Source organism: Amblyraja radiata, chromosome 3 (genome assembly GCF_010909765.2).
Source record: "Amblyraja radiata isolate CabotCenter1 chromosome 3, sAmbRad1.1.pri, whole genome shotgun sequence".
NCBI classification, from domain to species: Eukaryota; Metazoa; Chordata; class Chondrichthyes; order Rajiformes; family Rajidae; genus Amblyraja; species Amblyraja radiata.
This window is the reverse complement of record NC_045958.1, coordinates 53,022,101-53,046,964: the sequence shown is the minus strand read 5'-3', so window position 1 is coordinate 53,046,964 and position 24,864 is coordinate 53,022,101. Positions and strand designations below refer to the sequence as shown.

The 24,864-nt window shown below is 41.3% G+C and overlaps 1 protein-coding gene across 2 annotated transcripts in view; it reads left to right on the top strand.

Annotated features, from left to right (window-relative positions):
- Nucleotides 1-24,864, top strand: part of glis3 (GLIS family zinc finger 3) — a 459,240-nt gene that overhangs the window by 368,615 nt on the left and 65,761 nt on the right. For both annotated transcript variants that reach the window (XM_033017811.1, XM_033017812.1), the window contains one exon: nucleotides 18,160-18,326. In XM_033017811.1, the coding sequence (XP_032873702.1) occupies nucleotides 18,160-18,326 (167 nt within the window). The remainder of the gene's footprint in view (nucleotides 1-18,159; nucleotides 18,327-24,864) is intronic.

Here is a 24,864-nt window from a genome sequence, read left to right as displayed (position 1 = left end):
CCACACGGTGTGCTTGTGGAGAGCAGCAAACAATGCAACACATCATTGAAGCATGCCCTCAACAAAGACTCAAAGGAGGACTTGTCACCCTTCATACAGCAGATCAAGAGGCAACTGCTTGGCTAAAGGACTTTGCATTCGCTAAATAAATAGCCATAAAAAACAGGGACATTCTGTTACTTGGATAAATTCAAGAATCAAACATCGAAGCTAATTTGCCTAACTTGTATTGTTTTTAATTTTCAAACATTGAACGGAGTTAGTGCAATAATTCAGGTTTGGAGAAGAGTACAGTTTCCAAATGTAGTTATGTTTTTCGTACGATTTTATGTATTTGAGGAAGATGTATAATTTTGGTAGCTTTGGCTGACAAAGGACTTCATAGATTTAGAGACTTGCAACAGAAGTTTACTAGATTGATTCCTGGGAGCAGGAAGTTTGCTCTCTGAGGAATGATGGAATAGAACAGCCTATATTCTCTCGAGTTCGGGGAGAAAAAATGAGGGATCATGTACAAGATTGTGAAGTGGTTTCGCAAAATTATGCTAATGATTCATTTCCCTTGGCTAGAGAGCATGGTCTTAGAATATGAGGTCGAGTGAAATTCAGTTCACTATCTACACCAGGATATCAAACCTTCCAATTCACATTAAACATAGAAACATATAAAATAGGTGCAGGAGGAGGCCATTCGGCCCTTCGAGCCAGCACCGCCATTCATTGTGATCATGGCTGATCGTTCCCTATCAATAACCCATGCCAGCCTTCTCCCCATATCCCTTGATTCCACTAGCCCCAAGAGCTCTATCTAACTCTCTCTTAAATCCATCCAGTGACTTGGCCTCCACTGCCCTCTATGGCAGGGAATTCCACAAATTCACAACTCTCTGGGTGAAAAGGTTTTTTCGCACCTCAGTCTTTAATGGCTTCCCCTTTAATCTAAGACTGTGGCCCCCTGGTTCTGGACTCGCCCAACATTGGGAACATTTTTCCTGCATCTAGCTTCTCCAGTCCTTTTATAATTTTATATGTTTCTATAAGAAATATCCCCTCATCCTTCTAAACTCCAGTGAATACAAGCCTGGTCTTTTCAATCTTTCCTCATATGACAGTCCCGCCATCCCAGTGATCAATCTCGTGAACCTACGCTGCACTGCCTCAATCACAAGGATGTCCTTCCTCAAATTAGGAGACCAAAACTGGACACAATACTCCAAGATGTTGTCTCACCAGAGCCCTATACAACTGCAGAAGAACCTCTTTACTCCTATACTGAAATCCTCTTGTTCTGAATAACTCATTAGTGCACATTTGTTTTTACTTTATACAAGTAGAAATGCAAGCAAAAGGTTAATGGTAACGCCACTGTGATACAAATGGAGAATTCTGATATTGCAATCGTTTGAGGGGAAAGGGGATCTTCAGTCAATTCTCAGTGTTCCACTTAAGCATTTCTAATTAGCTAAAAGGTCCAATTCATTGAATCAATTCAGTTAATTAATGAAACAGAGTAGTGTGTTTTTGTTCAACATAATTAATATCCTTTTGGTTATTGGAAATCATGTACTTTGCATTTTATTTTGTTTTCCTTCATTTGTAAGTATTATACTTTCCATTAAAAGATTCTGTTTACCACAGAAAACATATTTTGACCAAATATGTCTTTCATATCTCTCTCTTTCTGATGGGCCTCGTGATGCTTGATGATGTGCCCCTCCAGCACACATTCTAACAAACAACCATTTTTTACCACTCTGGGAATACTGTGCTGATGGATTTAATCACCCATTGGCCAGAACCCCAAGTCTGCTCTCCATGCCTCCTGCATTTTATTTTCTGCATCATCATTTTATATAATTATATATTTTACTTCGGAGTCACGTGAGTGACTACGTGAAGAACCCGCTCAGCACGCATGGCCGGCATTACGTTCAGCAGAGCAACAGCGGTGCATCGGGAGTCAGGCGCTCCCGCTACAGGTGAAAGAACGGACCGTCAGGTAAGCTCTGAGGTGGGTTTTTCTTTCACAGGGAGCCTTCTGCTGTCAGGCAGAGAAGAAAGGCTCTAGAACAAACCTGTCCCCCCGCTCGACTCCACGGAGGAGCGTTCCATCTACGGGGCAGCAACAAGGTGGTAGGACCATGATGAAAGAATAGATCAACTGGGCTTATCTTCACTGGAATTTCGAAGGATGAGAGAGGATATTATAGAAACATATACAATTCTTATGGGATTGGACAGGCTAGATGCAAGAAAAAATGTTCCCGATGTTGGGGGAGTCCAGAACCAGGGGTCACAGTTTAAGAATAAGGGGTAGGCCATTTGGTACTGAGATGAGGAAAAACCTTTTCACTCAGAGAGTTGTGAATCTGTGGAATTCTCTGCCACAGAAGGCAGTGGAGGCCAATTCACTGGATGTATTTAAGAGATATTTAGATATACTGTAGTTCTTAGGGCTAACTGAATCAAGGGATATGGGGAGAAAGCAGGAACAGGGTACTGATTTTGGATGATCAGTCTTGATCAGATTGAATGGCGGTGCTGGCTCGAAGGGCCAAATGGCCTACTCCTACGCCTATTTTCTATGTTTTAACCCAATGCGTCACCTATTCATTATAAGTTGCGGAGCAGTGAGTGTCGAGGAAGCAGGAAGTCTGCAGAAGGACTTGGACAGGTTGGAGAGTGGGCAAAAAAGTGGAAGATGGAATACAGCATAGCTAAGTGCGGTGTGTAGGAGTGCTAGTGCAGGATTCCCTAAAGGAAAATTTGCAAGTTAAATGGTAATAAGGAAGGCTAATACAAAGTTAACATTTATTTCGAGAGAACTAGAAGATAAAAACAGGAATCTAATGCTGAAGCTTTATAAGGCACCGTTCAGACCACATTTGGAGCATTCTGAGGAGGGATGTGCTGGCATTGGGGAGGTTCCAGAGGAGGTTTATGAGAGTGAACCCAGGGATGATTGGATTAACATATGATGAGCATTTGATGGCTCCTGACCTGTACACCCTGGAGTTTAGAAGGATGGGGTCCTCATTGAAACTTACCGAAAAATTAAGGCCTGGGTAGAGTAGATGTTGAGAGGATGTTTCCACTAGTGGGAGAGTCTAGGACCAGAGGGCACAATCTCAGAATAAAAAGACTTACCCTTATAGAGGATATGAGGAGCAATTTCTTTAATCTAAAGTTAATGAATCTATGGAATTCATTTCCACAGACCACTGGGGAGGCCAAATCATTGGGTATTTTTAATGTGTAAATTCTTGTTTAGTAAGGGTATCAAAGGTTATGGGGAGTAGGCAAGAGAATGGAAAGATAGATCAGCCATGATTGAATGGCAGAGGAGGCTCAATGGGCCGAATAGCCTAATTCTGCTCCTATGAATTATGAACGTAATTCAAGAGAGTGGTTTGAGGGAAAGACTGAAATCTAGCATAAGCAGTTATCACTGTTTGTTATCATTCAGTTTCTCAGAGCTAGTGCCAGGAGATATGTTAGAAGAATAACAGAACAGAAGCAGAATCACACCATATGGTTGCTTGAACCTATCTGCCGTGAAATGGGAGTGGTGCCATACCCCTAACCGTTTCTCCAGATGGAAGTGTTCTGCTAGATGTCAACCTAGTACTCAGAAGCTGTTTCCTACTCTATGATTCACGCAGGCAGCAAATGTAAAGTTCAAGGACTCACCCGTGTATTCACTCATAGGTTCACTCTGCCCATAAAGTTGCAACCTCGGTATTCCAAGATAATCAAGCTTCATTCCTTGTCACAGGGTGATGATGGAGGAACAAATGAATGTTTAGAGTGGTTGATAAAATGCTTTGTTCTGGATGGATGTTAGCTTTTTTGAGTGTAAAGGAACATTCATCCAGGTAAACAGAGATAATTATATTACACTTGTACCTTATTAATGTTGGGTAGGCTTCGGAACATCTGTGTTCTGAAAATCAATGAATGAAAATTGGAATAATTGCTGCCATTGGAAATAAATTCTGTTCCCTGTAATACTTAACACATAATAATGAAATGCAGGGATTTTACCTTGTCAAAATACCCCTAAAAGTGAGCCCTTTAAACTTGTTGCCAAGGCTTTTAACCATTTGCCAAACTTTATTTGACATTCTTGGAATAATATAGTTAAAACCACAGGACCCATTGGATTGCATCCTTGTCATGGTCGGGGAGCTTTTGTGTCTCAGTGACCCCTAGAGCTATGCCAGCGGGAGATTTGTCTCCTGTTAGGGTCTCCCATGCGGGTCGAAGGGTAGAGATGAGACAAAGAGTGATCCACTGGTCCTCCAGGTTGGAGGTTGAGCACAGGGCTAACAACCCTGGCTCGTAAAACAAATATGTTACAGAAACAGCAACTGAAGGAATCAACACTACTGAGTGGAGGACCTTCGTTGTTGCCCTACATGCCAGGAGGCATAATAGGCAGTAAGTAAGTAAGCAAGTAAGCCACAGGACCAAGGGTAACATGTTTGTTCATTTACCTGCTCGAACATTATGACTTAGTCAAGGGTGGCACAGTGGTGAAACTAGTAGGGCTACAGTCTCACGCAGCTAGAGACCCGGGTTCAAACCTGTCCACAGATTCTGTCTGCAAAGAGTTTCATTTAAGTGCTCTGGTTTCCACCTACATCCAAAAGACATGCGGGTTGGCAGTTTAATTGGTCACTCTAAATTTGACTAGTTGAATGGTAGAATCTGTAGGGGATTGAAGAGAATGTGGGATAACAAAAAATGGGGTGAAAATACAATTAGTGTAAAATGGTTGGTGTGGATTCAAATGGAGCAAAGGGCCTGTTCCTATGCAGTGTCTCTCTGTGACTATAACAACACTTTTGATGAGAGATCTTCCCAAATTCCCATCTCCCTCTCCACAGAAAAAAGATACTTATTCGACCAAGCTAATACCCGATTCAGTATCCAATCATAAATGAATGGATAATAAAGTTATCCCAATCATTTATCATTCTCTGGTCAGCTATGTTTTGAGAGAGTTTTATTTGCCACTGATACTTTGGGCAATTAGAATAAGGCATAGTTTGTAATTATTACCCTAAAGAACACTTTCAGCACTATTGTATTGGAACTACAGCTGGAAAACAATCAAGCTATATTTTCCTATTCAAATCCAATATTTAGATTTGTAAAGATGGTTTGGAGGATCTGGTTTATATCCACTGCCAAACATGAAACATTACTCATGTTGTCATTTGTGGGTGGCAAAATCAGTCAAAATCAAAGGGGAGCAAGATGTAATTTCCTGCCCATTCCTGATCCAGCATGGCTTGACTTCTTTCTCAAAGCTCACCAAGACATGAACCACTTCAAAGGCTTGGCGAAGTTTTATCATTTACTTCTGTCATAACTATTTCCACATTTATTATGCATCAGAGAACAATTCATTTGCTGTAACGCTTAGTTTTATTCAAATCTGTTGGGGTTATAAGTATGCTCGATTTGGACAATCTAAAGGTCAGGGAAATGACACATTTGCTGATGTCATTTTTTGTGGTGACTTTTTATTTTGAAAGCTGTAAACTACTTTGTGAAAATGTTCCAATATTCCTACCGCATGATCCATTTACTATTGTTTGCAGTCCTCCAAATTTATCATTGCACATGGGAAAGATATTCATGTCTGACATGGGAAAACATCATTTATGTAAGGTCATTTCACATTACTAATGATGTGAGGTCTGAGTCAAAAAACACCCTATTTGTCTATTTGAGCTATAATAATTATTCAAAAATATGTATAACTTATCTTAACCCCTTGCCAGCCAAAATGAGGTTTTAATGGGATTTTTTTTTGAAAATAATAAAAAGTTATCAGAAAAGTTACAACAAAACATACAATATGATAGTCATAGCAGTGTGTTCATTTCATAAAATATTTATGTCCAATCCTGCTGCAAAGAATTGTGTGCTGAATTGGTCACTTTCATACTCTTTCTTATAATGGAGTGGAATAATAGAATTATTTCAGAATTTCACTGTCAGCTGAAAGGAACTGAGGTTGAATGAACCTGTGATAGGTGATGTATTCACTAGCTAAGACCAATGACATTAGTAATCGTGTAATTTGGAAAATTGAGTGAAAGACAGTTGCAGGTCACAAACGCTAGACCAGGCTGTCATAGAGAGCGCAGCAAGAGTGGGTCTGCAGACACGAGGAATCAGGAAAATCTCTAAGAAGTGGTTATTGGTGTTGGGAGGAAGTGGCTTGGGAGGTCAAGATTAAAAACAATGTTCCTAGAAATCAGTGTGTGTAAAATCTCCTCACACATGTGGTCGAGATCTGTGGATATTACAAACAGACCCATCTAGCAATAAATCACAAACTTGTTGCTATCACTATTCTGATGAATCTTTTAGAACCCTATCTAACAATATTATAAGTGTGCTTTCAACATAAGCTTGCCACCAACTCAGAAAGACAGGTCTCTCTGTGTGCTGTTCACTGCTGCATAGTGAGGTTACCCTAGCCTTTATATTGTAAGAGAGAAGACTTCATCTGCTGTTCCTTCAACTCATGGGAACAGGCAAACTGACATTTGGCTGCATTGCGGGCTTTACCAACATACATGCATTCATAGATTTAGTACATATCGTCGTAGAGCTTTCCCTGGCAACCTCCTGTCAGGAGTGCACAGTTCTATGGTACTATTAAGTAAAGTAAAGTAAAGTAAAGTATCCTTTAAAGTATTGTCATTCAGACTTTTCAGTCTAAAGAATCTCTGTAGTTACATTGCTCCTGCAGCCAGTGTTTTCATTTTCCCAATGTGCCCATTTTGTGATCTTTAATCAGAACTGGAAAAGTTGGGAAAATCTTTCCTGAAACCACTGTTTCTTATTTTGTGGCATGTTCCCATAAGAGTGCTTGGAGAAATTGCACCCATGAGTCTAAATACCAGCAGCTGTGAGAACTTGTAGTAGATCAATAGAGAAACCACATCAACACTGACACTCAGTGTTACATCACTGTGGAAAAACCTGACAATGCTCTCCAATGAGACTTCAGCTGAATTTCTTGCATTCTTCTCGACTTTCAGCAACAATCATTTTTAACTGTGAAAATAAAGCATTTTTTAGACAGTGCTGAGAATGCCATATTGATGACGGCAAGGTGGCGCAGCGGTAGAGTTGCTGCCTTGCAGCGCTTGCAGCGCCAGAGACCCAGGTTTGATCCCGACTACGGGTGCTGTCTGTACAGAGTTTGTACGTTCTCCCCGTGACTGCATAGGTTTTCTCCGAGATCTTCGGTTTCCTCCCACACTCCAAAGACGTACAGGTTTGTAGGTTAATTGGCTTGGGTTTGTATACTCGGTGTAAGTGTGTCGGATAGTGTTAATGTGCGGGGATCGCAGGTTGGTGACGACTCGGTGGGTCGGGGCCTGTTTCCGCGCTGTATCTCTGAACTAAACTAAACTGATGTTGTCTGCCACTCCACAAACATTATAATCACTTCTGTCCTCTCTGGGTGTTTCATGACAGGATTAAAAGTTTAATTACATGAAAAATGAAGTATAACTATTGTTTTTCACATTTCATTTTCTTTCACAATTCATTCCCATAGCATTTATGTGCTATGTGATTGAATTTCTCAGTTAATGTGTTTTACAAATGCTCGGCAGATTTTGCACAACAAGTGTCCCCTCTCTGCAGACTTCAGTAAAAAGATATAAACATAACTTTGTACGTAAACGTAATAATAGTCCTGATGCGATATCCATATGCATCTCCGAGCAAATACTTCTGCAATGAAACACATAAGGCTAACAGAGCCGTTGTAGCGTACAACATTGGTATTTTGAAACAGTTCTTCAAGAACTTTGAAATCAAGAGCACTTGACTGCTAAGTCTTTCATGCCAAGAACATTATAATCGTTGTAAGTTGCCAAACTTTAAAAAGGGACCAATCGCTGTAGGAACTAGAAACCAGGTCAGAGCAGCACATATAGAATTGAATAGAACAGAGGGCCGTGTTATAGAACTGTAAATAACATTGTTCTAAATTAATTTTAGCTCTGAACAAACCACAAGAAAATAAATTGATCTTCTTCACTTCTTTGGCTGGGATTTGTGTACATCAGCAAAAGACTTTGGATCAAAATTGAAATACATTGCAACCATTTTTTTTCCACCCAAGCTCTGCCTCATGTCAGTAATGGGTGTTTCTTCTGTGACATTTTCTCTTGATGCTTAGGTGTTGTGTGCAATCTGTAGCTCATAACACATACATAACTCTCAGTGCACAGACCTTTGAGTTCCATTCGAGGCTACATGAGAGTCAGGAAGTTCACTTCCTCCTTATGTTGTTTTCTGATGTGCCTGTTTTTTCTGCACCTATTGTTAACTGATCCAGAGTTTGCAAATCGCATTGGCTGAGAGGCAGTGGATTTTCTGCTGTTGTTCCTGCTGCAGTTTGCACCATCTGGGGGGGTGGATTTGTGGACTGTAATTAAGTGAACTTCAATTTATCGTTTCTTCCAATTTAACCAAGCAACATTTGAAGGAAGCTAATAGAGTCCCATGTAATAAGAACTCTTGATCTCTAACAATTCTTTCAGTTCATTATATTTAATTCAAAGACGTTTAAGAACATAAGACTGGAGGCTATGGTGGAAATACCTCATGCAATCCAGAAAGTTAAACATATGACATGCTTTTTACTGAGTATTGGTGCAAGGTTAACAAATTGTGAGGATTAATTTATATACTTGGCTCAATTACCTGGTCGGAACCCAAATATTGATAGATCTGCTGATGTCTGATATCTTCTTCCTTGTCTAGAGCCAGATTTTCACATTTAGTAGGCTGCATCTATCTTGTTTATTGTAGTATTCTTCTCTGCAGAGTTCATATGTGTACACAAAGGATTAGCTTTCTCTTCTAGTAAACACTTCTTGAAGGTGAAGCAGAGATCCACTCACAATTCTTCCATTCTGGTGCACTGTATTGGGTGTTTGTAATTTAGTCTCGTCTACTTTGAAGAAAGCAAACACAGACTGGATCCGCCTTACAGAACTTCTGTTCAGTCCACAGACCTGACATTCTAAATTTCTGATACAGGTACTTTCATTCTCCAGCCGACTCCCACACTGTGGCTTTGTGTATTGCTCTGAAGGCACAATGCAAGCTTTGAGGAACCTTCCACCTGGATCTATTGCGCACTTCATGTCTCAATATCAAATTCAAGAATTTCAGAGAACTACTTGTCTGTTTCAGGATTGATCAATTCAGCGGTAGGAATTCTCTCTCCACAGAATTCTCTAATATGCTGAGAAATCCTAGTTATTTCTCTCTCTCTCTCTCTCTGTTCCTGTCTCTGTCTCTGTCTGTCTCTCTCTCTGTCTGTCTGTCTCTCTCTCTCTCTCTGTCTCTCTCTCTGTCTCTCTCTCTGTCTCTCTCTCTGTCTCTCTCTCTCTCTCTCTCTCTCTCTCTCTCCTTCCTTGTGACAGCATGGTTTTTCTATAAATTGCCCCGAATGTGTAGAATGCAAAAGTAGGTTCACATAGAACTTGTGTATGGGTGATCAATGTTCAGCGTGGACTCGGTGGAGTGAAGAACCTGCTTCCATGCTGTACCTCTAAACTAAACCACGTTTCACCTCAGCAATTCAGGCAATGCCATATCAGAGATATTCCTTATCTCATACCTACCCTCTCTGTAATGTAAAACAAACTTGCATTCTCACTTTCTGCACCATTATTTGAAATTTTTCCTTTCCACAGATGCTGACTCACTTTCTGAGTGCTTATAACATTTTCTGCTTTTATGTTAGACTTTCTTTACTTCACTTTATCCAGCATGATTTCAAGGACAGAATCTTTGAATTTTGAACACAGAGACAATCAACCATTTTCTAGAAATAGCTTACTTGCAAATCCCTTCCCTATTTTTATACCATAAACAACTAGTCTTCTAACTGGGCTTCATATAGCTGGGCTCACGTGGATGCATTGAGCCAAAGGACCTGTTTCTATGCGGTACACCTCCATTACTCTTGAGTGGCATTGTGACTCTCAACCATTTTAGTATACCCCTTAATTATGCAAAGAAGACCTTGTAGTGGGCAAGGAAGAAAAAAAAAGGAAGATGTCTGAAATTGCAACCAAATCCATGTTTGGATATTGCTCTGCATTTGAGCCTGGATTTCTTGAGCCTAGATCCCAAACTAATGGGAAACTATGAAACTCTGTGCACTACTCTGTGCCAACAAATAGCACAATGGTCTGGAGTATCCTCAAGAGTCAAGTAATGAGGGGAAAATATCAGAGCGATACAATAAAATAAGCTGTTTGTTATTAAAAATAGAATAATTAGGAACTTGTTGGTATTGGTGTTGATTTATTCATGTACCCAGGAGTGCTGACATTTGCTTCATATCAGCAAATGGAATATACTTTTAGATTCGAAAGCAACTAAGTTTATAGTCCCAGAATTAAAGACCATGACCAGAGATGCAACACATGCCAAACATTGTAAGGGTCTTCCTTCCCACCCCAACAATGCAATTTGTTAATATCAATTATTTCCTAGTAGTACACTGTCTGGTCACTCAGCAGCAATTAGCCCTGTTCATAGCAAGCATGGGGGTATACTGGCATGTAGACTGAGAATGGGCAACAAGGATTCAAAATAAAGGGAAGTATTAATAGGGTTAAACTATAAAATATCAAAGGGTCTGCATCTAATTCTCAGCCGATAGACATTTTCACATTTCAGGATATTTTCATGTTCCGTCCATATCTGTTGCAAGAATTTTTTCAATCTTTTAGATGCACATTTTCAACCAATTGTGCATTGAACATGCTAGTGAGATAGGAAAGGAGGGACACATCTAATATAATTAAGACTGATCATGCTCAATGTGACCGGGTCTCCTGTTTATCCCCTCCACTATCTTCATCGCCCCCCAGGTTGATGAGGAGGCACAGTCCTGCCAGGTGGAGCAGTTAGTCATAGAGTAAGACAACAAAGAAACAGGCCCTTTGGCCCAAATTGCCCATGCTGACCAAGATGCCCCATCTAAGCTAGTCCCATATACCAATGTTTGGCCCTTATCCTTCTAAATCTTTCCTATCCATGTACCTGTCCAAGTGTATTTTAAATGTTGCTATAATACCTGCCTCCTCTAGCAGCTCGTTCCATATACCCACCATTCTCAACTGTGTGAAAAAGTTGTCCCTCAGGTTCCAATTAAATGTTTCCCCTCTCACTCTACGTCTTCTGGTTCATGATTCCCCTACCCTGGATAAAATACATTCATCCTAACCATTCACCCTATCTATTCCCCTTGTGACTGTATACACCTCATTAAGATCACTCCTCATTCTCCTGAACTCCGAGGAATAAAGTATTTGGTTGATGAGCAGTAATTAAGAGTGGGCAGGTGGACCCTGAGCATTCACCCAAACTGTTTTGGCAGCTCACTGCCATGAAAGATTTGATCAACAATCCCTAAATGTAGTTGGAAATCAGAGATATGTAAACACAGTTGATTTAAATATATCTATTAAAAAAATGCATTTTAATTTAATTTAAATGCATTAAATTAAAAATATACGTAATTGTTTGTCAGTAGTTCCTATCAGATGAACAAGGTGATATGGTCGCCTTATCGGCCACAAAGCTGAGGAACCAGGATCCAATAACTTGAACTTAGTGCAACCGAGCTCCACCCATGGACTTGGCGCAGTCCAGCATCAGAATCAAACATGTTCCGGATTCTCTGTTGCAATGTACAGGCGCAGTAATCAGGAGAATACCGACCTGCATGTTATTATTATTAGCTGGCAGTTCTTTCCAGAAACACCAGCTGAAGGAAACCGTGACCAATATCATTGTATCTGCTTCCAATGCAGCTGGAAGTCTTTCAATGCAGCTTCCAATTCATCTGGCAGCACTGTATGCTGCACGGAAAAGATGGTTAAAGGGCAACTCAAACAAACGGCTATTCACCAAGATTCTCAGTTGATTGAATCCACACATTTACAGATATCAAGAGGCAATGTTTTCCAGCAGCTGAAGCACACTAGAAGCAAAGAAAGGCAACTCAAAAACCATTTATATAGTGACTTTTAAAGCCTGAGGAATTTGGTTTGAAGTACATATTGACTGTTTTAGATTGTTAGTTTACAGCTTACCAGCAGCAAAGTCTGATTAATTCAGAAACACCAATGTTGATTGAATATGTCCAAAAAAACATTTATTACAGTGTAAGTGAGAGTATTAATAATGAATATTGTCACCAATGTCATTAAGCGCTCAATGAATAATTCATATCAAAACTTAAAAAACATTATTTTGCAACGGAAATCACTTGTAATTAGTTTATGAATGTTAAAGCAAACGTGTAATGCTTACTCTGTCGACTGAAGTTTTAAGTTTTATTTCTTGAGGAGAGCATCCTGGCCAGTGATTTGCTCTGCCATCTGCCATTAGCAATAACCATATAACCATATAACAATTACAGCACGGAAACAGGCCATCTCGACCCTTCTAGTCCGTGCCGAACACATAATCTCCCCTAGTCCCATATACCTGCGCTCAGACCATAACCCTCCATTCCTTTCCCATCCATATAACTATCCAATTTATTTTTAAATTATAAAAACGAACCTGCCTCCACCACCTTCACTGGAAGCTCATTCCACACAGCTACCACTCTCTGAGTAAAGAAGTTCCCCCTCATGTTACCCCTAAACTTCAGTCCCTTAATTCTCAAGTCATGTCCCCTTGTTTGAATCTTCCCTACTCTCAGTGGGAAAAGCTTTTCCACGTCAACCCTGTCTATCCCTCTCATCATTTTAAAAACCTCTATCAAGTCCCCCCTTAACCTTCTGCGCTCCAAAGAATAAAGCCCTAACTTGTTCAACCTTTCTCTGTAACTTAGTTGCTGAAACCCAGGCAACATTCTAGTAAATCTCCTCTGTACTCTCTCTATTTTGTTGACATCCTTCCTATAATTAGGCGACCAAAATTGTACACCATACTCCAGAATTGGCCTCACCAATGCCTTGTACAATTTTAACATTACATCCCAACTTCTATACTCAATGCTCTGATTTATAAAGGCCAGCACACCAAAAGCTTTCTTTACCACCCTATCTACATGAGATTCCACTTTCAGGGAACTGTGCACAGTTATTCCCAGATCCCTCTGTTCACCTACATTCTTCAATTCCCTACCATTTACCATGTACGTCCTATTTTGATTTGTCCTGCCAAGATGTAGCACCTCACACTTATCAGCATTAAACTCCATCTGCCATCTTTCAGCCCACTCTTCCAACTGGCATAAATCTCTCTGTAGACTTTGAAACTCTACTTCATTACCCGCAACCCCACCTATCTTAGTATCATCTGCATACTTACTAATCCAATTTACCACACCATCGTCCAGATCATTGATGTACATGACAAACAACAGTGGACCCAACACAGATCCCTGTGGCACCCCACTCGTCACTGGCCTCCAACCTGACAAACAACCATCCACCATTACTCTCTGGCATCTCCCATTCAGCCACTGTTGAATCCATCTTGCTACTCCACCATTAATACCCAACCATTGAACCTTCTTAACCAACCTTCCATGAGGAACCTTGTCAAAGGCCTTACTGAAGTCCATATACACAACATCCACTGCTTTACCCTCATCAATTTCCCGAGTAACATCTTCAAAAAATTCAAGAAGATTAGTTAAACATGACCTTCCAGGCACAAATCCATGTTGACTGTTCCTAATCAGACCCTGTTTATCCAGATGCTTATATATATTATCTCTAAGTATTCTTTCCATTAATTTGCCCACCACTGACGTCAAACTAACAGATCTATAATTGCTAGGTTTACTCTTAGACCCCTTTTTAAACAATGGAACAACATGCGCAGTACGCCAATCCTCCGGCACTATTCCCGTTTCTAATGACATTTGAAATATTTCTGCTATAGCCCCTGCTATTTCTACACTAACTTCCCTCAATGTCCTAGGGAATATCCTGTCCGGACCTGGAGACTTATCCACTTTTATATTTCTCAAAAGTGTCAGTACTTCCTCTTCTTTGATCCTCTTAGTTTCCATAGCTACTCTACTTGTTTCCCTTACCTCACATAATTCAATATCCTTCTCCTTCGTGAATACCGAAGAAAAGAAACTGTTCAATATCTCCCCCATCTCTTTTGGCTCTGCAGATAGTTGGCCACTCTGACTCTCTAATGGACCAATTTTATCCCTCGTTATCCTTTTGCTATTAATATAGCGGTAGAAACCCTTCGGATTTACTTTTACCTTACTTGCCAAAGCAACCTCATATCTTCTTTTAGCTTTTCTAATTTCTTTCTTAAGATTCTTTTTACATTCTTTATACTCCTCAAGCACCTCATTTACTCCATGCTGCCTATAACTCTTGTAGATCTCCCTCTTTTTCCGAACCAAGTGTCCAATTTCCCTTGAAAACCATGGCTCTTTACAATTTTTACGATTTCCTTTCAACCGAACAGGGACATAAAGATTCTGTACTCTTAAAATGTCACCTTTAAATGTACTCCATTTCTCTTCCACATCTTTCCCATAAAACAAACTGTCCCAATTTACTCCTTTTAAATCCTTTCGCATCTCCTCAAAGTTAGCCTTTCTCCAATCAAAAATCTCAACCCTAGGTCCAGTTTTGTCCCTCTCCATAATTATATTGAAACTAATGGTATTGTGATCACTGGACCCGAACTGTTCCCCAACGCATACCTCTGCCACCTGACCCATCTCATTTCCTAACAGGAGGTCCAGTACCGCCCCTTCTCTAGTAGGTACTTCTATGTATTGTTGCAAAAAACTATCCTGCACACATTTTACAAACTCCAACCCATCCAGCCCATTTACAGAATGCGTTTCCCAGTCTATGTGTTGAAAATTGAAATCTCCCACAATCACTACCTTGTGCTTACTACTAATATCTGCAATCTCCTTACATATTTGCTCTTCCAATTCTCGCTCCCCATTTGGCGGTCTATAATACACCCCTATAAGTGTTGCTACCCCTTTCCCATTTCTCAGTTCCACCCAAATAGCCTCCCTTGACGAGCCCTCTAATCTATCCTGCCAAAGCACTGCTGTAATATCTTCCCTGATAAGCAATGCAACACCTCCACCTCTTGCCCCTCCAACTCTATCACACCTGAAGCAACGAAATCCTGGAATATTTAGTTTCCAATCACAGCCCTCCTGCAACCATGTTTCACTGATCGCCACAACATCATACTTCCAGGTGTCAATCCAGGCTCTAAGTTCATCCACTTTTCTTACAATGCTCCTAGCATTAAAATATACACATTTAAGAAACCCACCCTCTCTTATTCTCTGATTATTTTCTTTTTCTTCTCTCTCCCCTACATTTTGGGTCAGAGTGCTACCATTCTCTGCCCCCTGCTTCACACACTGACTGCTAGCTTTCCCAATTTGAGTCCCTCCCCCCAACCATACTAGTTTAAAGTCTCCCCAGTAGCCTTTGCAAATCTCCCCGCCAGGATATTGGTCCCCCTTGAGTTCAAGTGCAACCCGTCCTTTCTGTACAGGTCGCACCTTCCCCAAAAGAGGTCCCAATGATCCAGAAACTTGAATCCATACCCACTGCACCAGTCCCTCATCCACGCATTTATCCTCCACCTCGCTCCATTCCTACTCTCACTGTCGCGTGGCACAGGCAGTAATCCTGAGATTGTTACCTTTCCAGTCCTTCTCCTTAACTCTCTACCTAACTCCCTAAATTCTTCTTTCAGGACCTCTTCTCTTTTTTTACCTATGTCGTTGGTACCTATATGCACCACAACCTCAGGCTCCTCTCCCTCCCATTTCAGGATTTCTTGGACACGTTCAGACACATCCCTGACCCTGGCACCAGGGAGGCAAACTACCAGGGAGGCAAACTCCTGTCTGCGTCCACAGAATCGCCTATCCGACCCCCTGACTATAGAGTCCCCTATTACAATTGCCCTCCCCTTCTTTTCCTTACCCTTCTGAGCAACCGGACCGGTCTTTGTGCCAGAGGTCCGGCCGCTGTCGCTGCCCCCAGGTAGGCTGTCTCCCCCACCCTTACTCAAGCATGAGTACTTATTTTCAAGGTGTACAGCCACCGGGGTACTCACCAGTCCCTGCCTCTGCCCATTGCCCTTCCTAACTGTGACCCAGTTTTCTGTCTCCCGTGGTCTTGGAGTGACCACCTCCCTGTAACTCCTTTCTATGACCTCCTCGCTCTCCCTGAGCAGACAGAGGTCATCGAGTTGCTGTTCCAGGTTCCTGACACGGTCCCTTAGGAGCCCCATCTCGACGCACCTTGCGCAGATGTGGACGTCTGGAGGGCACTCCGACTCCATGACCTCCCACCTCTGACATCCAGAACAGTAAACTGCCCTGGCCCTCATTCTCCCCCTTGTCCAAATACAATAAAGCCTTACAATTACAATACAAATACAATACAAGCCAATCAGCTGCTTCCGCTGGTCCTCTTCCACCAATCAGAGGCAATATAGAAAGTTAGCTCCCATATCATCTAACAATCTACCTAGCTCAGGCATGAGAAGCACAGGAGCAAGAGGAGACCTTTCGGCCCCTGGAGTGGGCTTCACTACTCAATACGAATATGTCTGATCCTTTATCTCAATACTGCACTCCCTAAACTGTTTGTTGCACTTTGTATCTAGAACTCTGCCCCCTTCTTAAATATATTCACCAGGTTTGCCGCCACCATCTTCTTTGGTAGATAATTTCACGTTCACCACCGTCTGAGTGAGGTGATTTCTCCATATCTCAGTTACAAATCTCCTACTGCCAAACTTGGGACTGATCCTTCAAAATACCCCAACCAGAGGAAATATCATACCTGCATCCAGTTTTTCAAGCTCACTCAAAACTATTTTTTTCAATGAGATCTCCTTTTGTTTTCCTTTACTCTGGTGCATGTAATCTTAGTCAGTCCAAGCCCTCGTCCGACAACAGTCCTGCCTCACCAGAAAATCAGTTTGGTAACTTTCATTGCACTCCCTCTTCAGCAAGGATATATTTACTTTGGTAAAGAGACCAAAGCTATACACAATAGTCCAGGTGTGGTCCCACCAAGGTGATGTATAATTGTAGTAAGACACCCTTGCTCCTGTGTTCAAAACCTCTGGTAATAAAGGCCAACATATTGTGTGTCTTCTTAACTGTTTGCTGCACCCACCTGTTTGCTTTCTGTAACAGAGGAACAAGGACATCTAAAATTCTTTGAAAATCAGTATTTCCCAATCAGTCACTATTTAAATAATGTTCTACATTTCTATTTTTCTGTCATGTCATATGTTTTTTGTCCACTCACTCAACATATCTAAATGTCCTGGAAAACTCTTTACATCCACCTCATAACTCACATTCCCATTTGGTTTCATGTCATTTGCAAACTTAGAACTCTAACATCTGGAGACACAAGAAACTACAAAAAAAAGCAAAGCGGTGAAGGAACTCACTGGGTCAGGCGGCGTCTGTGGAGAGAATGGACACGCTTGAGTCTGAATAAAGTTCCCTCTCAAATTGTCTGCCTGACTCGCTGAGTTCTTCCAGCATTTGTTTTGTGCCCAAGCGTTATATTTGGTTCCCATCATGCAATTAATTGATATGTATTGTGAAAAGTTGGAGCACAAGCACTGGTCCCAGCAGTCTTCCACTAGTTACCACCTCCCATCCATATAATAGATCCATTTATCACCACTCTCTGCTGTCTACAAACTTATGTTCAATATATATTACCACTATTGGCTTTCATTCTGCACACTAATAACTTTTGTAGACCTTTATTGAAAGCCTTCTGAAAGTACATCACATTCGGTGGTTCACCAATTTCTTTTCAACCAGTTAGATTCTCAAAAATCTTTAGTAGATTGTCAAACACAATTTCCCTTTAATGTTGTCTTTCTGGATTTCTGGAATTCTAATGACACATTATTTATAATAGACAAGTATTTCACCCCCCATCGATATTAGGCTGACTGGTCTGCTATAACCTATTTTCTTTCTCTCTCCTTTATCATTAGACCTCCATGTAAAAAAAAGGCAACTTTGTAAAGTTATCACAAATGTTTATCTCATGCATGTCCTTATTGATTTGTGCACAGGTTTGCAGCCTCAGCTCCTTCTCCTCATCACATCAGTCCCAGGAGAGTTGCAGCACCTCCACCCTTGATGCACAGAAGAACGCCACAGCCACCACAAATACAGCAATATTCAGGATCCCACCTCAAACCTTACCCGCCAGCACAACCCAGCAGCATCCATGTCCAAGGTAAGAAATAAGGACACTAAAACAAAGTCAAGGCCACATGGGAAATCTTGTGAAGAGTGAAGATTTCTGCATTACATGATGAAAACTAATTTTTTTTTTCATTCTGCAACTGGAAATTTCTGATGGCAAATCTTACTTCTGGACGAGAAGTAGCCTCAAGACTTTAGTGGAAAGAAAAACATTGCTAACATTACAGAATATGACTTTTCATTAAGTCTGCATTTGATTACCCTCTATTGGTAGAGATTCAACTGTTTTAATCAACTCCAGAAAGAAAAAAATGCCGAAAGAACAACCAGGAATGTCAGTGATAGCATAGTTCATTGGAATAGCATTACTAGCGGCTGAGATTATAGTGGGGTAGATCAGGGGATTAAAGTGACCGAAAGCCCAAATTCTTCCCAACAGATGCAGTTTTACACAGCGCATCACCTTAAGTCTCCACAAAGTGAATGTGACAGCATTTTGGGCAGCAAATTCAACAGACTAAACTGCAAACAACACAATTAATTCAATGATTCATCTGGAGCTAATATTTGGGATTTAGCTTATTAGTAAGGGGGGGAGATAAGATGCCAAAGCGTGCATCCCATCTATGGGCTGGTTCCCTCAAATGAAAGGGAGAGAATAATCATGGTGAATAACAAGTGGGTTAGAACTTTACAAAGGGAAGGTTTATTTTTGAATACTGATAAAGAAAGGAAAGTTATGTTTGGGTGGTAACATTTTGATGGAGATTGATTTGAGATGGAGGAAACGGTAGAAAATGATCCCTTTAATGCAGAATGGATGGAAGATGAGGGCAAGGGAAACATTATCTGGGAGGTAGGCGCAAGGAAGTGCAGAAGCTGGTTTACAAAAGAGGACACAATGTGCTGGAGTAATTCAGTGGGTCAGGCAGCAACTCTGGAGAACTGTGAGGGAAAGGTTTGTAAGGGAGAAGAAGGGGTTAGAAAACAGATGTTGGGACATCTCTCTCCATTCCAAACCCACTCTCGTCTCCCTCATTCCTCCAGCCACAAATCCTTGTCATGGACCATCCAACCCTATTTCCTTTTTTGATTTTCCATTCCTATTCAATTAGACCTATTTTGCCTTCTTTCCACTCATGACTTAAGTCACTTTTATCTCTTCATTTTTCTTTATTGTCTCATCGGTTTGAGTTCAGCTGTTAATGGAAGGATTTCTGGCTTCTGAAGGAAGTAATTCTTACTCATTTCAGTTTAGGATTACACTGGTTGAAATGTATTTGCCATGCAGTATGTTTATCGCAGGAGTGACATTGAAAGGAAGTGGATTTCTGTAAGTAAACATAGTTGAAACCAAATATGCGTGTATGCATGAATCTGGTCGTAAAAAACTCCTTAAATTTGCCTTTAGCTGAAGTCATACTTGTGACAAAATAGTTTCTAACAAAAATATTAAATTGGATGGTTCATTTTCTCATATTTTGTCATTGACTGAGGGATTTCTAACAATTTAATTGTCTCTCATTCCTTTCATTAATTTTCACTGTTCCTCAGATAACAATTCTCACTCTTGCTAAAAACCTAATACACCACACCTTCCTTTAGATGAAACATCCTCTTGCAATATAGTTGCTGAAAAATGTGATTTTAAATGTCTCCATTGTACAATTATTAGCATTCCAGATACCAACCACCCTCTGAACGACTCCAATAATCTCTTAACCGCCTACCCCTTTACCCTAAACATGTGCCCTCTGGTTTTAACACATCTGCTGTGCAAAAAAAGGTTGCTTGCTATCTACTCTATTTATGCCCTTCATCATTTTGTACACCTCAATCAGATCCTCCCTAGATTTCTCCACTCCAAGAAAATCAAACCCAGCCTCAGCGTCTCCCTCCAATTGAAATGTCCCAACCCAGACAATGTTCTGGTGGATCTCCTCTGCACCCTCTCCACCACCATTGCCTCCTTCCAGAAGTGTGAAGAGCACACTCCCTGAGAAGCTTGTGAAGACAGAGAGACTCTCGCAACATTCAAGAAGTATCTAGATGCACATTTGAATAGCCAAGAAGTAGAATGTTACGAACCAAGTGCTGGAAAAGGAATTAGTAAAGATGGGTGTTTAGTGACGGAATAAATAAGGTGGGCTAAAAAGTCGTCTCTTTGCGTTGCAAATCTATGGCTACGTTTCAGGACAGCCCAGTCAAATTATAAACTTGCTGGAGTTTAGAAGAATGAGGGGGGACCTCTGAAAGGTTTGGATATGGAGAGGATGTTTCCACTAGTGGGAGAGTCTAGGACTAGAGGTCATAGCCTCAGAATTAAAGGACGTTCTTTTAGGAAGGAGATGAGGAGGAATTTCTTTAGTCGGAGGGTGGTGAAGCTGTGAAATTCTTTGCCACAGAAGACTATGGAAGCAAAGTCAGTGGATATATTTAAAACAGAGATAGATAGATTCTTGATTAGTATGGATGTCAGAGGTTATGGGGCGAAGGTAGGAGAATGGGGTGAGGAGGGAGAGATAGATCAGCCATGATTGAATGGCGGGGTAGACTTGATGGGTCGAGTGGTCTAATTCTGCTCCGATCACATGAACATGAATAAAGCACTGGATTGCTTCCGTTTTTCTTTCATTCCCACTAAATTAATGGTGTGCTCTATTCTAACTGTCAGTACATCACTTTGGGTTTTCAAATAGGAAGAACAGATGTGGCTCCTATCAGATTAATTAAAATTTGTAGTCAATCATGTCCCGATTACATTAAATTTCCATTTGCTCATAGTCAATGAGCTGAAAATCAAGCCCACAGAAATTTCTGTGAAAGTCAAAAATATACGTGAAAAGTAGCTGTCAGCAATATTAATGGATTAGTTTAAATTATTTATACTATGTGCTTCTTTTTCCTATTTTTATACAGGCTTCACTGATTAATACCAATACAAAAATAGCTGCAGACTATGTAATATTTATGTATTAAATATTGCAGTGCTCAATTCATCACAATCAAATTCATCATATTGAGGTTATGTTTACTATTGTACTGTGCCCTTGTGATGGCTCAGCTTCCCACAGCTTTACCATCACAGCCTATAAACCATGGTAATAACTTCAATCCCACTCAAGCAGACCAATATTAATTCTTGCTTCGTGCTGGAAAAAATATCAGTCCCAGTCCTTTTGAGATTTAGAGCAAGATTTTCTACATCATTTGCAGCAATATTGTGCTATTAATGAGGCAGCTGAGATGGAATGCTGCCCAGTGAAGCAATTAATAATGTTGGGGCCGTTTTCATACCATACCACACTGCCCTGTTCATTGCATATTCAGGATAGGCCAGGATCAGACAGGAAGCCATTCCACCTACTCTCCATTACCTGTACTATATCTGGATGGTGTATTGTTATGTTACAATTAATCTGACAGGTTCTCCAAATTTGCAACGGTAGCATGCAGTATAAAGATATTCTTGTGTACAAAATAGATGTGTGGTGACTTATGAGAGAGTGGGCAGGGGGGTGCAGATGGATTTTGTTTCAAAAGGTCAAAACGGTGAAATCTGTTTCACAAAATGTAAGAGTACAGCAAGATGCCTCAGTAATTTCTCATATCCAAAGAGATGGATAATGCAGCAGTGATGTCAAATCCTTGAGCCAACCTAAATCTTTTAATTAACCAGCCTGGGTGTCACAGAAGGAAATTTCCCCTCTTATTTTTTCTTCCTTCCAGTGACAATGTAAGCTGAGAGTTGTGCCAGAAATTCATAAGTAGCAGGAGAGAAGAATGGGGGAGAGGGGGCAAAAGCATGACTGATTGAGTGCGAGGAAACAGAGTTTATCTGAGAAGGAGGATAATTTTTTGAAGGGAGAGATTGGTGGAGCTGGAAGAATGGTTTCTTCAGCCAAACCAGCAGCGTCTACACCCGGCCATTTCCAGGCCCTGGGAAAACTGTCACCAAACCCAGATTTCGATATTTTGATGAAGTCAATGCAATATCCTCGGTCTGCACAATAGGTACAGAACTGCAACAGAAGAGGCGGGAGCGGGGAAGTTGCCAGGAGCCACTGTGGAGCCATGCAAGAACAGACCCAGCAGCCACCGTGAATAGTCAGCAGCTGGCTGAGAGCGAGCACGGACTTGGAGGCCACCGAGAACAAAGACCCAACCGCAAGCCGAGAACTAGGACAGACCCAGAGTACAAAGACCCAGCTGGCCGCCCGCAAGCTCGGAAGCCCCAAAGACCAGAGGGTCAAGGAGGGAGGGACTGGCGGCAATGGACGCAGGGAGTGGACCAGTATACCCTTCATCATTTCACCTGGACCAGTAGGAGAGGGATCGGGGTATTGCCTCCAGCGCCTTCAAGGACGGCTGCAGGAGGTGCCCTCCAGGACACAGGGGTGAATGGGCCAGGAAAGGGACATCGGGTCACAGACCTGCAGCAGTCTGGCGCTTACCTGGGGTTACCTAGATCAGGGGAGCTCCAGTACTTCCAGCATTTGGACTTTTCTTTGTAAAAAGCGGCAAAATATGGCGACTGTACATTTGTGGGTTGTGCAAAAGAATTTCACTGTGCTGTGCATACGTGACAATAAAAATCCCTAATACAACTAAAAAACAGCAGTCGCCGTGTATATGGCTGGTTGGATTCACTCTTCGTGATTTTTAATCTCGAAACCCAAACCCATTGAGGTGTGAATGCTGTAGAGACAATTTATCAATTAAGCTATTTTTCACAACTTTGACCAGCTAGAGAATTGCATTCAGTTCAGGGAACAACATTCCAGAAAAGTCGATGAAGCATTGGCGAAGACGTGGACAATGTCTAAATGCATAAAGGATTACTGTAATTTGGAGGGACGATGAACTATATCACCATTAGGCCAAACATAACTGAGAGGAGATGTAATAGGTGTTCAAAATTATGAATGGGAATTAGATTTCAAGAAGCTATTCAAACCAATTGTAAACTGTGCTATTATATGACTCCATTAGCAATCTAAACTACACTTCTTCCTACCTTGCCTCCTGCAAAGACTATCCACATCTCCCAATTCCTCTGTCTCCACCGTATCTGCACTCACGATGAGGTTTCCATACCAGGACATCCGAGATGTCCTAATTCCTTAGGGAATGTGGGGTACCCTCTTCTATCATAGATGAGGCCCTCACAAGTGTCTTTTTGGTATCCCATAGCTCCGCTTTTGCTCCCCCTCCCCCCCAGTTGCACTTAGTCCTCACTTTTTACCTCATCAGCTGACGCACACAGCATTTAATCCTCTGACATTTTCACCATCTCCAACGGGATCCGACCACTGGTCACATCTTCCCATCACCACCCCTTTCTACTTTTGCAGAGACCGTTCCCTCCGCAACTCCCTGGTTAACTCATTCCCTCCCACCCAAACCACCCCCTCCCCAGGTACCTTCCCCAGCAACTGCAAGAGATGCAACAACTGTCCCTATACTAGTCGTGACATTTCGTTTGGACCTCAAATTGAATTGTATTGTATACCTCCTCCCTCGACTCTGTCCAGCGAGCCCGACAGTCCTTTCAGGTGAGGCTGAGGTTCACTTGCACCTCCTCCAACCTCATCTATTGAATCGGTTGTTCTTGATGTGGACTCCTATACATCGGCGAGACCAAGTGCCGACTGGGCGATCATTTTGCTGAACACCTATGTTCAGTCCGTCTTGGCCTACGTGATCTCCCTGTTGCCAAATATTTTAACTCCCCTTCCCATTTCAATACTGACCTTTCTGCCCTGGGCCTCTTCCACTGTCAGAGTGACGTTACACGTAAATTGGAGGAGCAGCACTCATTACATGTTTATATACTTTAAAATATATAATTGTTGGATTGTTTAAAAATAGCGAAGGAGGGGTATTAATTATTCACACAGCTGGCATGGATACAATGGGCCAAATGGCCTCTGATTGTAATGTGTGCCTGGCAATGCTATAAAAAGACCACAAACTCAGAGATTTGAAGATGCCAATACCTGAAGGACACTGAAACAATTGTTTAAGTGGTCATTTTATATAATTTTTGTTTGATAGTCACAGGCCCATAATGTCAAATCACTGACTTCCTTTATAATCAAGTTTTGCATCTGCCTAAATCTTGGACACAACAAACATAAATAAATTTAAAATCAATATTCTCGCACTCGGCGAGTTCTAAGCTTCGAAAGACATGCCTGTTTCCATAATTTATTATTCTAAGATTGAACTTCACCAACCAGGCAGAGGCAGAAATTTTAATCATGTTCAGTTGTCTCATTTCAATGTGTTAAATTAAGAATAATAATGCTGCTTCATCACTTTTAGCTTATTACATAATATCAGGTGGCTGTGGGAAGCCTGTTCTAACAGACACCATCCCCTGCAGTTCACTACCTTGCTTTTCCAGCTTGTTTAGTATGATTTAAAGAGCTGTAGTCATGGTCACTGAACATTCAGCTCAGTCCAGAACAAAAACAATAGTGACATTTATCTATCCCAATGTGCACTTAAACTTGTCAGTTCAGTTTAAATTGGCTGTACCAGGCGAGAACAGCTTCATGGCCAAC